Here is a 21,542-nt window from a genome sequence, read left to right as displayed (position 1 = left end):
AACTATATCTGTTCCACAAGCTACTACATTTTCTTGGAGATTGAGTGTAAAGACATCTCTTGAAAACCCAAGATACATTATTGTTGGATTTTTATCAAGTAAGAGTGGGGACCAAAATGCTAATCCTTCAATATTTAATCATTGCGACTTGAAAAATATATATATTATGCTTAATCAAGACAGATATCCTGCTGTTGATTATAATTTGCCATTCCCAAATCAGCAATTTCCAAGAGCTTATAGAGAAGCAGCTGTGTTTAATGAAAAATTTTATGGAATGAATGAATTGATCACACACAGCAGTATAAATTCTTCTGACTATAGAGATTTATTCCCAATCTTTGTTTTTGATGTTAGTAAACAATCAGAAAGATTAAAATCATCAACAACAGATGTACAAATTAGAGCAACATTTAATACAGCTGTACCAGCAAATACTCAGGCATATACTGTATTATCTGATAGAATGTTACAATTTCAATCAGACGGTAATAAAATGAATGTTGTTTATTAAATTTTTGTAAATTAAATTGTTTTGAAAATTAATTAAATTTTTTTCTCTATATAATAAAAATGTATTATACAAAGAAAAGTTTAAAAAATTTATTAGAAGAAAATAACATTTCAAAAACATCTGACAATATTTCTACATTGCTAATGATTGCAATTAAAAATAAATTATTAGATGAAGAATCTATTATGGCTGAAGTGAAAGAATTAAATGAGAAAAGAACAGTTGGTAGACCTTGAATATATCGAGTAAAGAAGTAAATGAGAAAAGACCAGTTGGAAGACCTAAAATACATCCAGTAAAGAAGAGAAAAAAGATATAGATATAAAATATGAAAGATTAAGAACAATTAAGAAAAAACCAGTCACTATTAAATTAACAAACATAAAAACAGGAGAAGAAAAAGTATATAAATCTTTATATAGTGCTATGCGTGGAACTGGTCATGGATATAGATATCTTGAAATGCATGATGGGAAGATTAATAATGGTTATAAGATTAAAATATTAAATTCTGAAAAATTAAAATAATAAAATCTTCACATGGATACAGAGTATCTACTAGATGATTCTATTCTATTCCATTTCTACCTATTCCAGATATAACATCTTCAGAAATTTTAACTCCTGCACCTTTTATATATAGAACATTGACAATTATAAAAGAACAGGAAACTGCAAAATATCGAAGTGCTACTTATTAGTGTAGAATACGAGGATGAGGGGGATGCATTTAAATTTCATATGAAACTTTACATATGAAATATTGACAAGAAAAAATATTTTGAAAAATGATATAAAGAAAATGAAAATTAAAAAAAAGTATCTTGCTATATAATAATGGAAAATAAAAAAGTCGCAGAATTAAAACAAATCGCTAAAGAGCGAGGAATTAAAGGTCATTATAGAATGAGAAAAGATGATCTCAAAAGTGCGTTATTGAAAACACCGATGCAATCAGTTGAACATAGAATTATACTTAGCATGGATACGGAGTATCTACTTGATGAGCCTGTTCCAGATATATCATCAACAATTTTAGCTCCGTCACCTTTTCAGCCTATTACACAAATTAGAAAAGAAATAAATAAAAAGATTAATTCTCTTGCAAATTGGATTGTATCATATGTTCTAGAACCAATTAAAAAGGTTGTGAATAAAAAAGTTGATGAATTAAAATCTACAGTTTCAAAATCAAAAATTTGGAATTAGAAATCCGATAGAATTAAAATTAAAGAAATCATCTGTTAAAATTGTGACAAAACAATTTACAGTTAAATGGATAGAAAGTTACGATGCTTTATCCTTCGTAAATGCTGCTAAAATAGTGCTATTAAAGTACTAAACGAAAATAGAAATTCAAAGGTTTATACAGTTCTCTATTGTGAAATGGAGCGTACTGATATTAAAACAGGAGAAACTATAATTACATCTGCACCATTTAGAACGAATAATCAAGTTGTATTAGAAACAACAGATTTAGACGAGTTTTATGAATTATCAAAGCAGAAAATTTTAGAATCATTATCATTATATCAACAAGCAGAATCAGATTGGAGATTTGTTTCTGTTGAAAAGATGGATATAAATATTATTGAGTATAATCCTATTAAAGCTAAATCATACATTCCACCTAATAAAAATTTAGCAAATAAAAATGCGATAATAATAAAAAATGAAGATAATCAATGTTTTAAGTGGTGTATTGCAAGAGCATTAAATCCAACAGATAATAATCCTCAAAGAGTAAATAAGGAGCATAAAAATCAAGCAGAAAATATAAACTGGGATAAAATAGAACTTCCAGTATCGTTAAACCAAATCACACAATTTGAGAAGAACAATCAAGATATCAGTGTCAATGTATATGGTTATGAAAAAAGTGCGGCCGTGGCGTAGTGGTTAGAACGCTTGCTTTATAAGCAGGAGACCCAGGTTCGAAACGAGCTCTGGACATATTTTCGCGTCACGGTAAGGAAGGAGGCGTGAACTTCCTGGTTAAATGCACTTCCGCGGTGCTCTGTGACAAGACCGTTAGGACTTCTTGGGGCACCTAAAAAAAAAAAAAAAAAAAAAAAAAAAAAAAAAAAAACTCAGAAGTTCATATACTGCATGTATCAAAGAATAATGATCGCAAACATTTAATAGATTTACTATTAATCTCAAATGGCCAAACGAATCATTACTGTTTAATAAAAAATTTAAGCAGATTACTTTCATCACAAACATCAAATAAACATTGCAAAAATCACTAATGTAGAAATTTTTTGTTAGGATTTAATTCAGAAGAATCATTATCTAATCATAAAACGTATTGTGAAACACATGATTCAGTACGTATCGAACTTCCACCACCAAATTCAACAATGCAATTTACTAATCACAATAAATCAATGAGAGTTCCGTTTGTAGTATATGCTGACTTTGAAAGTTTTATCAAACAAATTGACAATTGTGAACCAAATCTGAATGAAGCTTATACTAAACAATATCGGAAACATATTCCAAGTTCATTCTGTTAATATAATTAATGTTTTGATAAAAGTTTTTATCAAAGAAGTCCAGTCACATTTACTACAAGTAGTGAAACAGTTGATGTTGCACAAATTTTTGTTGATAGTTTACAAGGAGATATTAAAAATATTTATGGTATGATTAAATTTTCAAAAAAGATGATATTTAATAGTGAAAACAAGTATGATTTTAATGCAACAACAGAATGTCTCATTTGTGGAGAAAAACTTATAATAGCTAAAGTACGTGACCATTGTCATATCACTGGAAAATATCGAGGTGCTGCTCATCAAAATTGTAATTTAAACTATAAAATTTAAACCATTTCACAATTTATTTGGTTATGATTCTCACTTATTTATAAAGAAATTATCAGGAGGAAAATTGAGTTGTATACCAAACTATGAAGAAAAGTATATTAGTTTTTTTAGAGGAATTAAAGTTGATGAGTATATGAAAGAGGGTAAGAAATTTGAAGTTAAACGTGAACTTTGTTTCTTAGATAGTTATAGATTTATGCCTTCTAGTTTAGATGCTTTATCGAAGAATTTATCAAAAGACTAGTGTAAGAATATCGGAAAATTATATTCAGGCAAAAAATTAGAATTGTTACTAAGAAAAGAAGTATACCCATATGATTGGGTTGATTCTATTAATAGATTAAATGAGACACAATTACCGCCAAAAGAATCATTCTTTTCAAAATTGAACGATGAAGATATAAGTGATGATGATTACTCACATGCACAAAACGTATGGAATGAGTTTAATTGCAAAACATTTAGAGATTATCATGACTTGTACAATGTTTCAGATATGCTTTTACTAGCTGACGTCTTTGAAAATTTTAGAGATGTTTGTATGAATTGTTAGATCCTGCTTGGTATTATACATCAGCAGGACTAGCTCGGGATGCAGCATTAAAGAAAACAAAAATAAAATTAGAATTGCTAAGTGATTACGATATGATACTAATGATAAAGAAAGGTATAAGAGGTGGAATTAGTATGATATCAAATAGGTTAGGAACTTCTAATAAAAAGTACATGGGTGATGAGTATGATCAAAGCAAGCCATCAACATTCATCCAATATTTAGATGCTAATAATTTATATGGATGGGCAATGAGTAAATCACTTCCAACACATGGTTTTAAATGGATGGATGAAAATGAAATAGAAAACTGGAAATCAATTTCATGTATACTAGAGGTAGATTTAGATTACCCTGAATATCTACATGATGAACATAACAATTATCCACTTGCACCTGAAAGATTAAATATTGATAAAGTTGAAAAATTAGTCCCTAACTTAAATAATAAGAAAAAATATATAGTACATTATGAAAATCTTGAATTGTATGAAAGATTAGGATTAAAGATTACTAAAATTCATAGAGGAATAAAATTTGAAGAAAGAGCATAGCTAAATGAATACATTGAACTAAATACAAACCTCAGAACTAAAGCAACTAATGATTTTGATAAAGAGTTTTTTAAACTCATGAACAATTCAGTATTTGGAAAAACAATGGAGAATGTTGAAAACAGAGTTGATATTAGATTAGTAACAGACAGAAATGAAGCTATTAAATTAGCATCAAAACCAAACTTTGAAAGTAGAACATTATTTGATGAAAACTTAATAGCAATACATATGAAAAGAACAAAATTAAAATATGCTAAACTAATTTACTTAGGAATGTGTATATTAGATTTGAGCAAAACTCTAATGTGTGAATTTTATTATGATTACATAAAGAAAAAATATGCTGATCGAGCAAAACTATTATTCACAGATACAGATTCTTTAACATACGAAATTAAAACAGAAGACTTTTATGCTAATATTTCTAAAGATGCTAAAAGCAAATTTGATACTAGTGAGTTTAACCCAAAGCACCCAGCAATTAATAATGTAGGCTTTAAAGTTGGTGTTAATAAGAAAGTAATTGGAATGTTTAAAGATGAGTCTGGAGGAGCACAAATTGAAGAATTTGTAGGACTCAGATCAAAGTTGTATTTTTACAAAGTACACGGAAAAGATAACAAAAGATGTAAAGGAGTAAAGAAAAATGTTGTTAAAAAGTGAAGAACACATGAAGATTACAAAGATTGTTTATTAAATAAAAGAGATCATATTAGGAAAATGAATGTAATAAGATCATAGATACATGAACTTTACACAGAAGAGGTCAATAAAAAAGCATTAAGTGCAGAAGACGATAAAAGAGTTATTTTAGAAGATGGTATACACACATTAGCATATGGACACTACAAACTAAAAGAAAATAATTTATAGGTCAATTAGGCAAAGAAGTCAAAGAGCTCAAAAATAAAAATATCTATAAGTAAAAATGGAAAATAACAAGTATAAACTTATCAATATTGAAGGAATAGTTTTACTAAATGAACCACTAATAATTTTTCAATTGATCAAAGCAGCAAAAAAATTAAAAACAAAACATTTTAGAGGTGTATTTGTAAGAGATGAATTACCAAAAAATACACAAAGAAAAGAATGTGGAATATCAAATACAGGAGATTCAAGTAGGCAAGGATTTCACTGGATTTGCTGGTACAAAGACGGAGATGAAAAACTAAGTTTTGACTCTTATGGACTACCACCGCCCGTTGAAATTGTTAATTATTTCAAAAGACCTATTTATTATAATAGTGAAAGAGTTCAATTTGGAAATACCTCATTCTGTGGTCACTTGTATTTATATGTTTTAAAAAAACTAGATGAGGGACATGATTTTCAGAATATTATTAATAACCTATGGTAATTTTAAAAAAAAATTAAAAAAAAGTTAAAAAATTTTTTCTTTATATATAAAATGCCTAATAAATTCGGTAACGTTACTACTTCAGCTGTAGCTGTAGATGGTTTAATTATATCTCAAGCTACTAACTTGTTCATTAGGAGAGATGGACAAAATAATGCAGCTAGTAATATTAATATGAATTCTAATAAATTAATAAATGTAGCATAACCTATTAACTCATAAGATGTTGCTACAAAAAATTATGTTGATAATAAAACACTTAATCTTAATGAATTAGGAATAACACCAAATTCAAGTTTAACATGCCTTGGATTAAAATACCAGACTATTCCACCAAGTACAGGTGCTGATGCAACAACAGTTTTTACACAATCTTCTGGTCCTGGTATTCTCAAAAAACTTCTGGTTAGCATTCCAAGGATTAGATCCTAATAATAATGATCCAGGTAATGTATCTCTTAGAATATATGCAGATCATGCACTATGCATAGGAGATTATTCTACTTCTACAGCAAGTATTGGAAATAATAATATTCCTTTAGCTTGTGATTTATTACTTTCACCACTTGGTGGACCATTTTATGCACACTCTTTACAAGGTTATAATGTATATACAGCTAATGCATTAGGAGGATACTTGTAATTCCGGAAAGTTCTAGAACACTTAATGACGTTAGAGATTTAATAGCTTTAATAGTTTTTACCAATAATAATTGTAAATATGTTTTTGCGGTGATTTATGACGGTGTTTTGAAGGATATTTTAGGAAAAGCATAGAGTTATATATTGAGGAAAAATTTGTAAATAGCAGAGATTTAGTTAGAAGAAAAGATTATCGTTTATTGATTTAATTTATCTATTTATTGATTTGTTGATTACGAGAAAAAACTACAAGCTAGCCGGGCATGGAACCAAGTATGAGATTATTTGATATGTTTGAAACGTATGATGGCACTTCGGATGCTGCTGTTTGGATTCAACAAACGAAAGTGATTGCTGAAATTCAGAACTTAAAGCTTGAACTAACTTTTCCGATTCTTCTCAGAGAAGCTACTTATGCAGTGTACGATGCTTTAACCGCGGAAGACAAAAAAAGATGTTGTGGAAGTCGAGCGTGTGTTATTAGCGGCGTTTTCTGTAGATGCCTATACTGCATATGAACTGTTTACAAAACGAAAATTATGTGACGGAGAAAAAGACGGCGTGTTTTTGGCTGATTTAAGACGATTAGCCTATCTTGCTAAATTATCAGAGGAGTCTGTGCGTTTGGCGTTTGTTGTGGATTTGCCAGAAGTTTTATCATCAAGATTTCGAGCCGTAATCGACCCGATTGATAAAATGTTACCCAGAGTGAGAGCTGCTTTGAACTGTGCAAATGTGATTGACAGTGACGCTGTTGGCGCTGTTTCTAGACGCCATGCTACAAAAACCGCGTTAGTGTGTTACAACTGCAAAGGTTTGAATCACATTGCAAAGAATTGTTTGCTTGCGAAGAACTTGTCACTGAAGACTGTTAGATGTTTTAAATGTGGTGAGGAAGGACACATTGCATCGAAATGCTGGAAGCTGCAGGGAAACGATTGCAGAAGCGAGGAATCTGCGCTACCTCGCTCCTGAACAACGGTGGAATGAGCGCATTATATGTTATTTGTTTAAAAGTTAACGGTATGGTTGCGACAGCTTTAGTGGACACAGGATATTTGAAGACAATTTTGAATAAAAAATTCCTGCCCAAAAGTCAATGTAGGTACTCAAACTCTCAAAAGGTAGTAACGTTTGAAGGAAAAGTTCATCAGTGCACTGGCTCAGCGGTCGTGATTCTTGAGGTTAATGGCATTAAAGCACGTGATGAAGTTATTTTAGTGGACTTCCAACCGTTTGGAGTTGATATGATGCTCGGAATGAGTTCTATTATATTACTAGGTGGAGTATCCATTTCTCCTTTGGGAAAGACGAAGTTCGGATTGAGGTACTGTGGAGCATCGGCTTTGAACGAGGACAAAGTTAAGAAAATCGAAATAAAAAAGAAAGATCACGAAGCAGTTTTTAATGGTGTTGAATGTAGAATCAAATGGAAATGGAGAGATGGAGAAAGCCCCGACCGATTGCTCAATAAAGTGGCACAGTACGGAATTCCACAACACGCTAGAGCAGACTATGAAAACGAACTACAGGATTGGATTGATCGGAGGTGGCTGTTAGAGTATGACGAATTAGTGAAGAGTGGAACGTCCGCTTATGTTGACGACATTTTCGTAGACGAAAGTGTGGTGAGTCTTGATTATGTCAAGAGGCATTTTTTAAAATATGGTTTAGAAAGTAAAGAAGGTGAGCAGATTGGTAATGATGGAGTTCGTGTGTTAGGATTGTGTGTGCGCAAGGTTGGTAACAAACTGATGTGGTCCAGAGGGAATCGAGATGATGCTATCTCGCAAAAGTTAACCAGGAGAGTTGTGTTTTCAATCTGTGGAAAGTTGGTTGGACATTTAACCGTGTGTGGTTGGCTGCGAGTGATTTGTAGTCTCTTGAAGAGGAAAGCTGTCAGTCTGACGAAGGGTTGGGACGATGAAATTTGTGATGAGAACGTTAAGTGGGTGCTTAAAGAAGTATTTGCTGAGGTGGAATATTGCGAGCCTGCTTGTGGTGATTGGGCTGTGTGTGGTGATAAGGGAAAAGTGTGGGTTGATGCCAGTTCTTTAGCGATGGGTGCTCTTGTTCAAGTTGGGGAAACTACTGTGGAGGATGCAACATGGCTGCGAAAAGAAACGTCTGATATTCATATAAACATGGCAGAATTAGACGCTGTGATACGTGGAATGAATAGGGCTCTGATGTCGAAGCTGAAGAAAGTGACTGTTTTTACCGATTCCGTGACAGTATTCCACTGGGTTTCTGACGTTCTTACAGGAAAATCAAGGTTGAGATCAAAAGCGACGGGTGAAATGCTGATTCGAAGAAGACTGAGCGTGTTGCAACAGCTAATTGAAGAATACAATGTTAGCGTTGAGGTAAAACTCATTCCTTCTAAAGATAATTTGGCTGACGCATTGACAAGAATTCGCAGCAGATGGCTCAACAAACTGACTGTGCCAGAGTGTCGGAATAGTTGTATGGGAATCGTAGCTACGAAGGCTGAATCTTTTTCCAATATATACCAAAGAACTGGACATTTCGGAGTGAATCGAACGTTAAACTTTGTTCGTAAAGCAATTCCGACTGCTACTGAAAACGATGTTCGAAATGTGATAAAAAGTTGCGAACCATGTCAGTCAATAGATCCAGCGCCAATACGGTGGGAAAAAGGAAAATTGGATGTTGAAGGAAACTGGGAAAGATTGGCCATGGACATTACGCATTATGGCACTGACAAGCTTTTGAGTCTAATTGATTGCGGACCTTCAAAATACGCGTTGTGGCGAAAATTATCAAGCTCATACGGTAGTCTTGCCATAGTCCGAATACTCCGTCTTATTTTTTGTGAACGTGGAGCACCGTCTGAAATATTGACTGACAATGAGCCGACATTTAAAACTAAAGAGATAAGAAGTTTCCTTGATAGTTGGGATGTACAAATTAGATTTAGAGCCGCTTATTATCCTGAAGGAAATGGAATTGTAGAAAGAAACCACCGTACGATCAAGAGAATAGCAGAACGATCGAAAATGTCGATACCGGAAGCACTATATTGGTACAATGTCTCAGCCGACAAAAATGGTGCAAGTCCGATGGACAAAATATACAGTTATACCATTGGTGTGAAAGGATTGGGAAAAGAGAATCTTCCTGCGCAAAATGTCACGAATAAGAGGATTCGAATCAGCGATAAAGTCTGGCTGAAACCACCAAATGCGAGGTGCTATACAAAGTGGCAACCAGCTACGATGACTCGGAATGCGTCGAAACAAATCGTAGAAGTGAACGGCATTCCGCGTCATGTGAAACACGTTAGACCTCGAAATGATACTCAGTCCTGCATTATCCCTGATGTGGAAATAGAGATGAATACTGAAACTGGTCTAGAGAACGCTAAAAATCAAGGAGAGCAAGTTAAAGATGTATTAGAGACGAACGAGAAAATGTCGAACCTGAAGATAGACCCCAAGAAATCGACATGCTTTTGCGACGGAGTGGTCGGGAACGGCGCATGCCTTCGAAATATTTTGATTGCTATTTGGATGATCCGTAAGGATCAAGGAGGAGTGTAATTCTAGAAAGTTCTAGAACATTTAATGACGTTAGAGATTTAATAGCTTTAATAGTTTTTACCAATAATTATTGTAACTATGTTTTTGCGGTGATTTATGACGGTGTTTTGAAGGATATTTTAGGAAAAGCATAGAGTATATATATTGAGGAAAAATTTGTAAATAGCAGAGTTTTAGTTAGGAGAAAAGATTATCGTTTATTGATTTAATTTATCTATTTATTGATTTGTTGATTACGAGAAAAAACTTCAATACTTTACACTTGATTTGCCATTTACTATTAGTCTAGTAATTCAATTATACAATAAAACTAGTAAAAATGTTATATATTGGATACAGCCCCATATTACAATGACTACATCAATACCTCAATCATTGTCATCTATTAAATTATACTCAGAAACATTTAGATTTATGAACACAACTTATGGTAAAGAATATGTATAATTAGACACTATAGACAATGCTGGTCTAGGTGTTTATCTTAAGTATATTAGAATGCATGTAATTGGATTATCTGGAAATTGGTGGGAATCTAGATTACGCATATATGAAGCATACAATTCTCCAGTAAATACTAACTCTGTTATACAACCTTGGACACCATATAACGGAAATAAATATACAGTATTACAGGGATTTGATCAGAATAGTGTATGTATATACTGCTCATCTAGTTTAGAAGATTTTTATCTTTCTTCGTGTAATAGTGTTAATATTAATTCATATAACAATGAATCATCTGGACTATTGTATCAATCAAGTTGAGTAATTGGTTCAACAACTACTATCTCATTTTACAGAAATTTTACTGATTCAATGCCTCATGTTCCTACTGGAAGAAGATTAGTAGTAACATTAAACTCTGAGATGCACAAGTTGGACAATTTGGAAGTTTTGATGTAATAGGACTTGCTTTCTTTTAGGCATAGCTAGATTACATTTATGCGTAGATTTCACTTGAAAAATTGATTTAAAAGTATAAAAAATAGCTCATAGTTTGTAACCATAATATATTAATATAATAATATATTATTTTAGCTTATAAATTATAGTAATAATAGGTTAAGAAATTATGGTTAGTGTAATAATTGAATAAAAAATGTGCTGGAACGCCCGTTTTATACTATGTTTCATTATTAAACAGATTAAAAAGTGCTGGAACAACCAACAAAAGAAAAAGATTGCATTCTAGACTATTGACAATTATCAGTCTGAGGAAGAGAAATACAGAAAAAGATGGATATGTAAAAGTGCTAGCTAATTATGTTATTATTTTGCCAGTGATGATGTTTAACTAAAATATATAATCATTGTCAGTATAAAGTTGTTTTACTCTAGGTTTGTGTAGTTTTACTCAGAAAACTTGACGAAACATAAAATTTTTTGACTTGATGTCTAATAAAAACAAATTAAACCAAATTAAAAAGAGTCTAAGGGTAAAATAATTCATTAAATCTCTATACTTAACAAGCTACTTAGATCAGGTTTAGTAAATTAAGACACATGGTATTTTTTAAATCATCCAACTCTTAGTTAAAAATTAATTTAAACTAATTAAAGTTTTTGATATTTCCTAACTGATATTTTGAATCATTCTGAAAAGAAAATATTTAAAAATTAAGTTTTAATTTTGTTTTAATGTTTTGTTAAAGATGCTACTAATGTAAAGAAAAAAAAAAAAGGATACATAAACAAAAAAACTTGTAATTAGAAAAAAATTAATGAATTTTGATTAAAAAATATATTTTTCACTATATTAAATATAATCAAATAATCATTACTTGTGAATTTGTCTACTATTTTTATTAGATCCATTCTTTTCATTTCTATTAAAGCTGTCGTTAACGCATCAAGTGTTGGATTGTCATTCATTTGCAACCATTTAGTTAACATTGAATACGCTTTTGCATTAACATTTACATTTTCTTGATCAATCAATTCTAAAGAGTACTCTTCAATATTTAACCGACGCCCAAGAGTTCTCCAATCTAATCCAACACTATCACTAAACTTTAAGTTAAACGCTTGGCTGAAAACAGTGCTTTCAGATTTTTTTTGATAGGTACAACATTGACCCATTTTGATGTTTCTACAAAAAAGTACAATATTTATTATTATACCAGGGTAAATAAAATATACATACACATATATATGTAAATATTTATGTCTATATAAATGTAAGTATAAAACTCATCAATATATAACTTATATTTATATTATATTATATTTGACCACGGCTGCTTAGACGTTTTTGACAATATGAAGTTAGGTTTTTTTAAAGCAGTTGAGAAATGCGTTAAAAAAATATTAACAAAACTAAATTAAAAGGAACATTAAATAAATATAAAAAAAAAAGAATTTTAACAAAAAAGATAAAAAAAACTTTAACTAAACTAAAAAAAATCGAACTCGAGGCGATAGTTATTTTAAGTTACATTTTTACGTTTAAAATAATTAACTTTTATCTTCTGTGATGTTTTATAAAAGTTTCAGAAAAGCGTTTACAAATCACTTTTAACGACCATTTAATAAATAAACAAGAGTATTATATATATTATTTAATTATATACATATATATATATATTTATATATATATATATATATATATATATATATATATATATATATATATATATATATATATATATATATATATATATATATATATATATATATATATATATATATATATATATATATATATATACCAAATATTTAATAACTAAATCTATTTTAAAGTCTTTTTAAAATAGTAATTTTCAATCGTTTCAAGCAATGATTAGTAAAAAAAAAAGCAATTAGAAATAGTTCTTACTAAGCGAATTCTTTCAATTATTACATTACTACAATGCAATGTTATAATTTCATAAACAAAAGAAATTAGGTTATTAAAGCGTTTCGCAGCGAGTGGAAGATTTGTACAGATTAAAAATTAAATATAAGTTTAAGTATTGAAGGTTATAAAAATGGCATCGGCGGCAAAAATAATTAAATTTAATAAGCCAATATCAAAGAGCTTAAAAACATTTTTGTTGTGGGGGAAAGAGGAATTTATCGGTAACACTGAAGAAAACGGATTAGTTATCAAAATATGGTGTAAGGTTTGCCCAAGAAACTAGTTTGCTATTTTAAGTGATCGTTCAGTTAGAGGAGTAATGGTTGGTTCTTTGCAGGCGTTTATTGAGGGAACTAGTGTGGTAACAAAACATCAGGTAAGATTAAAATTAAAAGCTCATTTGAATTTGCAAATACAGTAAATAATTTCAACGAAGTTTTTACTTACTTTATTCACAAATATTTAGTACAATATTTTTCCCGCGATAATTTATAAATTTGTCTTTATATTAAGTTTTTAATTTTTAAATTTTGATTTTTAAAATAGGTTGATCGTCATCTTGAAGGTCATATCCATAAACTGGCGCTGGAAATCGATAAGAGAAACCCAACTGAAGAAACTGGAATAGGCCACATTATAAATCCAGATAACCAGAACTCTTTATATAATAAGCAAAACATTTGTGAAGCGTATTTTAAGATGATAAAAACAGCATACGAAATGGCTTTAAAACCAAGCATGCCCCATAGTCATTTTGAAGTACTTATCAAATGCCTAAGACTTAATGGTGTGCAACTTGTAGAAGGAAAAGGCCACAATCGAGCAGGTAATTCATTTTTTAAATTAATTTGATATTATTTAAGAAATTAACAAAGATCAAATTAATTTTCATTTATATTTAGCACGTCAATTTATCTCCTGCATTGCTAATGCCATTAAAGAAAAAATTGCTAAAATTGTTAAAGAGAAAAACTTTTTCTCCATACTTTCTGATGGCTCTCAAGCACGAAAAATAAAGGATGAGAAAAAGAGAAAGAGTTGGTTCTTGTTCGTGTTGAACGAGATGGCATACCTGCTTATCTTGTAGTATCTTTACTAGAGATAAACAGTTTGGGTGGTGTGAACGCTAATACTATTAAAAAGGCTATTGACAGCATTTTTAATGAATCAGGAAATATTCCTTTAACTGCAGATGCATATAAAAATAAACTTGTCAGCGCTACTTCTGACGGAGCTAGCGTTAACTTAGGCATGTATAATGGGGTCTTAACTCAAATGAAAAACAACAGAACATGGCTATTTAAAATGCACTGCGTGAACCACCGTTTGGAACTGGCAATTAATGATAGTGCAAGAAATATTGTTCAATATAGAGATTGTGATCAATTTTATACTACCATATTCCATTTATTTCGCAATTCTGGAAAATTAAAAAGTGAAGTTAAAAAAGCAGCAGAGGCACTAAATATTACATATTACACCTTGCCCAAAATATCAGGAACGCGCTTTGTTAGTCACAGAAGACGAGGATTGACAATATTGGTACATAACTGGCCTGCAATTATTGTAGGCTTTGACAACGCACTTGTCAATCGCAATACCACAGCAGAAATGCGCGCTAAACTTTTCGGAATCTCCAAACGTTTGCATGACTACCAACTGTTATGCATGTTTTGCGGTTACTTAGACATCTTAGAGAAATTGAGTCCGTTATCATTGGTTTTCGAAAAAAAAACGTTGATGGTGCACGAGGTAAAACGAGCCATAGATCTAACTAAGGATTACTTGGTTGAATTAAGTAATGGAACAATAGACGATATACTTGATTCATATTTACTAAAATTTAGAATCAAGTACAAAGATGATACAACTACTCTTGCTTCTTCTTATTTCAAAGATGGCCACGAGTTAAAAAAAACAAATGCAGAATTTGTTGACATTGAGCTTTACGATATGACTAACATTAACTTTGATAGTATTAATGCTGCTATAGAAGTTAGAAAAACTGCAGTCAACATCATTAAACCATTAATAGACGATAGATTTAGTTCGTTGTCAAACACGGTCTTTGAATCAATGAGTTGGTTGGATCCCCAATTTTGGACAGCAGACAATATGTAAGGCGATGCTAGCATCTCTTTATTAATAAGGGAATTTAAAATTCCTTTAGAATACGCAGGATTAAAAGTTGAAATGGTTCTCTCTGAATGGAATGCTTTTAAATTATTAATAAACACAGAGTATAAAGAAGTTACAACGGCGCTGCTATGGGAGAAAATTTTTGTTTATTATAGAAAAACTTTCCCAAACCTTCTTCTTCTTGTTGAACTAATAATGTGCATTTCTTGCTCAAACTCGTCTGTGGAACGGATTTTCAGTATACTAACCCTGATACTAAGTGATCGTCGTTTAAAAATGAGCAACCAGACAATGGAAGACGCAATATTGATAGCCGGGAATGATCCAAATTTTACCGTAGAAAAACGAGATGATATTTTGAATAGTGCCCTCAATATATACCTAAATAAACGCAGGGGGGTTCGCCTTGAATCAATGGAGGGCACTGATGCTGCACTAGAAACAATCGATAGTTCCGACAAAAGCTCCATTGACGACGAATATAGCTCAACATCTGAATCGGACTATTAAAGTTATTGTAATTGTCTTCTCAATTCCGTTTTTTTTAATCCAACAAAATACATTTAAAAAAATCAGAGCTTTTACATTTATCATAAAATATACAAGCGTGTCGTCCATAAAGGCTGTCACAACAAATATTAATTATAAGTAAAAGATCATTAACTCTCTTCCGCGGATATTTTCATTCAAAAATAAAACACTATAATACTTTAAAAATCACTGCGCGAGAGTGCAAATAATTTCTAACTTCTACCTATTAGTTCAACAGAGCGTGACAACTAATTTTGTCGACTTCTTATTCAATAAATAAAAAATTCAAATAACATTTTTGGATATTTTAAATAAAAAGTGCCCACTTTTAAGAATCATTCCAAGTAACTAATCGATCTATTTAAAAATGTTTTATATATCGTATTTTATTATTATAGTTTAAAAAAATAGAAATAGTATTTAAAAATCTTCACGTAATATAAAAGTTTGTATATATATATATATATATATATATATATATATATATATATATATATATATATATATATATATATTTATTTATATATATATATATATATGTATATATATATATATATATATATATATATATATATATATATATATATATATATATATATATATATATATATATATATATATATAAAGATTGCAAATATTAAACACAAAACTCAAAATATAAGGTAAAATAGCATCCATAACTCACTCATAAAAATTTAGTAAAAAGAATTTATCATGATGTTTTAATATTGAAAAAAATAAAACTTAGAGATGAAAGTTTTTTTTTTAATTTTTTTTTAAAAAGTTCTTGTTATAGACAATAACAATTTGTTATATTTAGACTATTAGACTTTCTAGTTGATAGCTAGAGGTAGCAAAAACATTAAATTTAACAAGGCATTAACACATGTTTTTTACTTGCATCACAAGAATAAAAGCATTAAATCAAATATAAATAAGAATTTGGTTGCGATTGTGACTAAGGTTAGTTACTTTTTGGCTTATCTCTACAAAATTGCTATTAGAAATTCAATAAACTTATGACTTATAAGAAAGTGTAGCTAAATCAAGGTTGTCATTTTGGTTGTCTATCAAGATAAATTAAAATGAAAATTAGCATAATATAAAAATGGTTTCACCATACTATTTATTTCCTTGCTTTAAGCAAAAGTTTTAGATCAAGCATTACAAGTTGTAAATACTGTAATTACAGAAAATCTTTTTAACAAAAAATGTGCCGGAAAAACTAGTTTTTTAAATAAAGACATATATTTCTATACCAAAATTTTAAATTGAAAGTTTATATAAATTGAATTCTTTAGCTTTAATAACACACATTTCTATGACAAAACAATAATTTGAAAGTTTATATATTTGAATTCTTTAGCTAAACCATATGATTAAAATTTAGTGATCAAATGAGAGTTAGGTACTTTCTACTAGCTAAACTAAAGGTTTAGCAAGTAGAAAAAACCATTAATCACAAAGAATATTTATTAAGTAAAAATAGTGCTGGAAAAACCAAATTCTTTAATAAAGGCAAGGAAGAAAAATATAACCAACACACATTTCTATGACAAAACTTTAATTTGAAACTTTATATAATTCGAATTCTTTAGCTAAATCGACTGATTTAAATTTTTACAGCAAGGATGTATAAATAATGATGCATAAAAAACATATTTAATAAAATACATATAAAATAAAATACATCACAAAATATATAAAAAACAATAACTTATAATTTAATAAATGTTGAATGAAGGCTAGATCTAGCCCGCTAAATCAAAACATAGGTAATAACACTAGTTAAAATAGTTACAATTATAAACTAAAAACACAACATTAAAATAGTTCTATATCCATTAATCTTTTTTAAAGACTTGCAGGTTTTGCTGAAAATGTTGACTAGATAATAAATTCCCAGATTTTAATTAAACTAAATAATCAATTTCAGTTTAATTCCAGTGGCTTGTAAAAAAAAATTAACTTTCATGCAGAACTTTTTATGACTACTGTGTGTCATTGACTATGCCTACTTGATAATTTTTTGAACAAGATTTACACTTTTTTGAGCATGCTTTCTAAATGCAACTATAACTAATTGCAACTATAAACAAACTTGCTTATAAAAATCAAACCATTTTATGCTTACATCTATTGTACAATGCCATCATATTCAAACTTTATAGTATTTTGATGTATGGTTAAAGACTCAGATAAGGCAAAAAAGTGCTAAACTCATTTACATACTTTGGTAAGCCTAATAAAGCAACTTTATCCAAGAAGTAAAAAAAAAAATTCTGCTGCATACTTGACAGGAACATTAGACTTTTCATTTCCCATAAGGATTTCACAAACTTTTAATGTCTTTTTCTTCATCTTAAAAATAACTTGTGTAACTTCAATATTAGTATCAAATTTATAGTAGTTCTTTTGATTTTCTTTTTTTAAATGATTTAGATTGCACTTTTCAGCACTTAACAGAAAAGAACAATTTGAAAGAAAAGTTATAAAAATGTCAAAGACAATTAAAGTTAACAATAGACAAGATAATTGAATATATTAATATTAAAAAAAGAGCATTAAACTTTTTGACTGGAATTGCAAATAAGCTTTGTGTGAATTGATTTTGCAAGAAAATAAATCCTGTGTTAAACCTATTGTTAAAACAATGTCCTTAAAAAACCATTTATTAATTGTATTAATGATGTTAAGACTTGGACATAATAATAAAGATTTAGCTTTGAGATTTAACATTAATGAAAGAGCCGTAACAAAAATATTTCGCTAATAGATAAAACAATTAGCTAATGTATTGCGCAATTTAATTGTGTGGCCTGAGCGAGCTGGTATAAGAGCACACTTGTCGTGTTGTTTAACAAACATTAAAAACTGGGTATGCATAATTTACTGCACTGAAATATTTATAAAAAGGCTACATAACTTAACAGATAGGGCTCAAACCTACTCTACCTATAAATCACGTAATACCATTAAATATTTAATTGGGATAACACCAGCTGGTGCTGCAAGATTTTTCATCTGGATGGGGTGGTCAACCATCCGACAAACTGATCACAATTGATTCAGGTTTTTTAGAAAAAGTTTGTTATGGAGATTCTATTTTAGCTGATAGAGGATTTTTGGTGGAAGAAGAATTAGCAACAAGTGGAGCTATTTTAATACCAGCATTTACAAAAAGTAAAAATGAAATGGCTGTAAAAGACATTGATTTATCTTGATAAATAGCTTGTGTGACAATCCATATAGAAAGAGTTATTAGGCGTTTAAAAAAATATCAACTATTAACATCAACTATATCAGTAAGCCAGGTTGATTTACTTGACAGTATAATGATTTCAGTAGCTGGACTTATAATTTAAACAAAAGTATAGTACAAAAATAAAAAACGACTAATAAAATTTTTTTCTTTTAAACTAAATAGTGCAAAATATTATTTTGAACAATTTGGACAAATTCAAATTCCTTTTGGAGCACGAGTTACATTTACGCATCAGTAGTGAAACCATTCAATTTCACAACTAGGTTTATTGCATGCAATCATTTGTTTAAAGCATGGACGTTTACAAATACAAAAGATTTTTGCTTATTGCTATTATAAATATCCTTTTCCCTTGTTATGGTTTCTGGTAAAATGTATATATATAACATTTATGGCTTGTTTTTAAATCACCACTTTCACTTCCAGGAAAATCTTCATCCTCTTTTCAACTACCAAAACCTTCACGACATTTGTAGGGATACTTGATTTCTACTAAACAGTTGCTGTGAAATGTACATTTAATAATTTTAGTTGTCGATGCTTATAAATATGGACAATTAGCTTTTATATGAATACCAGTTGTTTCTAATTTGAAATTGTTGTGATTTTTTTTAAATAATTTAATATAAAAAAGACGTGCGTTATCATCCATTTCTCTACCATAAATAACACTTGCTACATTTGGTGGTTACATAGTTCATTAGTTTGTATGTATGTATGTATGTATGTATGTATGTATGTATGTATGTATGTATGTATGTATGTATGTATGTATTTATGTAGGTAGGTAGGTATGTATGTATGTATGTATGTATGTATGTATGTATGTATGTATGTATGTATGTATGTATGTATGTATGTATGTATGTATGTATGTATGTATGTATGTATGTATGTATGTATGTATGTATGTATGTATGTATGTATGTATGTATGTATGTGTGTATGTGTGTATGTATGTATGTATGTGAGTATGTATGTATGTATGTATGTATGTATGTATGTATGTATGTGTGTATGTGTGTATGTAAATATGTATGTATGTATGTATGTATGTATGTATGTATGTATGTATGTATGTATGTATGTATGTATGTGTGTATGTGTGTATGTATGTATGTATGAGAGTATGTATGTATGTATGAATGTATGTATGTATGTATTTATGTATGTATGTATGAAGTTAAGAATTTATTTATGTATTTATGTATGTATGAATGAATGTATGTATGTATGTATGTATGTATGTATGTATGTATGTATGTATGTATGTATGTATGTATGTATGTATGTATGTATGTATGTGTGTATGTGTGTATGTAAATATGTATGTATGTATGTATGTATGTGTGTATGTATGTATGTATGAATGTATGTATGTATGTATAATGTAGGTATGTGTTTATGTATGCATGTATCTATCTCTCACTCTCTCTTTCTCTTTCTCTCTCCTTCTCTCTCTCCCTTTCTCTCTCTCTCTCTCCCTCTCTTTCTCTCTCTTTCTGTCTCTCTCTCTCTCTTTTTGTCTCTCTCTCTCTCTCTCTCTCTCTCTCTCTCTCTTTATATACATATATACATATATATATATATATATATATATATATATATATATATATATATATATATATATATATATATATATATATATATATATATATATATATTAACAATAGCAATAAAATTATTTAATATATATTGTTTTCGTTGCATTATTTATTTCCCCTACCTTCGATTTTACAAAACAAAACTGAACATCTTCTTTTACAGTATTTAAAAAACATCTTGAACGTGCCCGTAAAAATTATATGCTTCAAAGACTTATAAGCCTTTATATTCTAATTTGTGTATTGGCTCGGTGTATTTATGAGATGTGTAAATATCGTCCCACTGAATATCTGGCAAAAGTGAAACACCATCTTTCCAAGAGGCTTCCACCAATGTTTATGGATCTGGTAGCGTGCTTCTGTCACTTAAAGTAAGCTTCTTTTTATACTTAAACTTGTCACTTCCATCTAATGTTTCAAAATAACTTGATTCTTTCCAACTTTCTATATTTTAGATGTTTAGGAAATAATAAAAAATACCAAATGTTTACTTTTTATAATTCAACTGAAATGCTAAAATTGTTTGTTTTGACTGCCAATGACAGCGCATGCGCACGTGTTTCTCAAAATCAAAACAACGAATAGGGATCTATATATATAATATATTTATATTTAGGTTTATTTATAATAATTCAATATTATTTTGGGTATGAAAATATATAGAGTTATAAGCTCTGTTATCAAAATTGAATGCTTTTAATTCATTATTAGAATGATATTTTGAAGAAGTAAATAAATTTAAATATTTTAATTGTTCATCTAAAACTTACAACTCTTCAAAATTCACGTTTCAACATCAAAACTAGCACACTTGTTAACTCGACTTTTTTTTGATGCCAACTGGAAAAGATGAAATCTTTAGGGAGAAGTCTATTACACAATCACAACTATTATTGGACTTTAAAACAATACCACACACCCATTTATTGAAAGCCTTCCCATGTTACGTGTAAGTTCCGGGTAAATACAAGAAAGTTTTTCTGAGATTATTACTATTTGGTTCTGGATATTTCAACCCAAATAAAATTATATGTATAAAGTTTGTATACTCTTGCGATAAAACTAATGATGTTTTATTTTTTGAAGAAAAAAGACTTGAAAGAAATTTTAAAATGTTATTAAATACCTCCTTTTTTCAAAAAAT

The 21,542-nt window shown here is 29.5% G+C and overlaps 1 protein-coding gene across 1 annotated transcript in view; it reads right to left on the bottom strand.

The window, feature by feature from the left end:
- LOC136075139 (uncharacterized) overlaps positions 1–21,268 on the bottom strand; it is a 55,723-nt gene extending 34,455 nt beyond the window's left edge. The window contains exons 1-2 of the mRNA XM_065787478.1: positions 21,169–21,268; positions 11,805–12,112 (exon numbers count right to left, since the gene is read on the bottom strand). Of these exons, the coding sequence (XP_065643550.1) occupies positions 11,805–12,102 (298 nt within the window). The 5' untranslated portion in view covers positions 12,103–12,112; positions 21,169–21,268. The remainder of the gene's footprint in view (positions 1–11,804; positions 12,113–21,168) is intronic.
- Positions 21,269–21,542: the final 274 nt, after the last annotated feature.

The sequence above is a fragment of the Hydra vulgaris genome, chromosome 01 (assembly GCF_038396675.1).
Source record: "Hydra vulgaris chromosome 01, alternate assembly HydraT2T_AEP".
Classification (NCBI taxonomy): domain Eukaryota; kingdom Metazoa; phylum Cnidaria; class Hydrozoa; order Anthoathecata; family Hydridae; genus Hydra; species Hydra vulgaris.
This window is presented reverse-complemented; position numbering and strand designations above follow the sequence as displayed.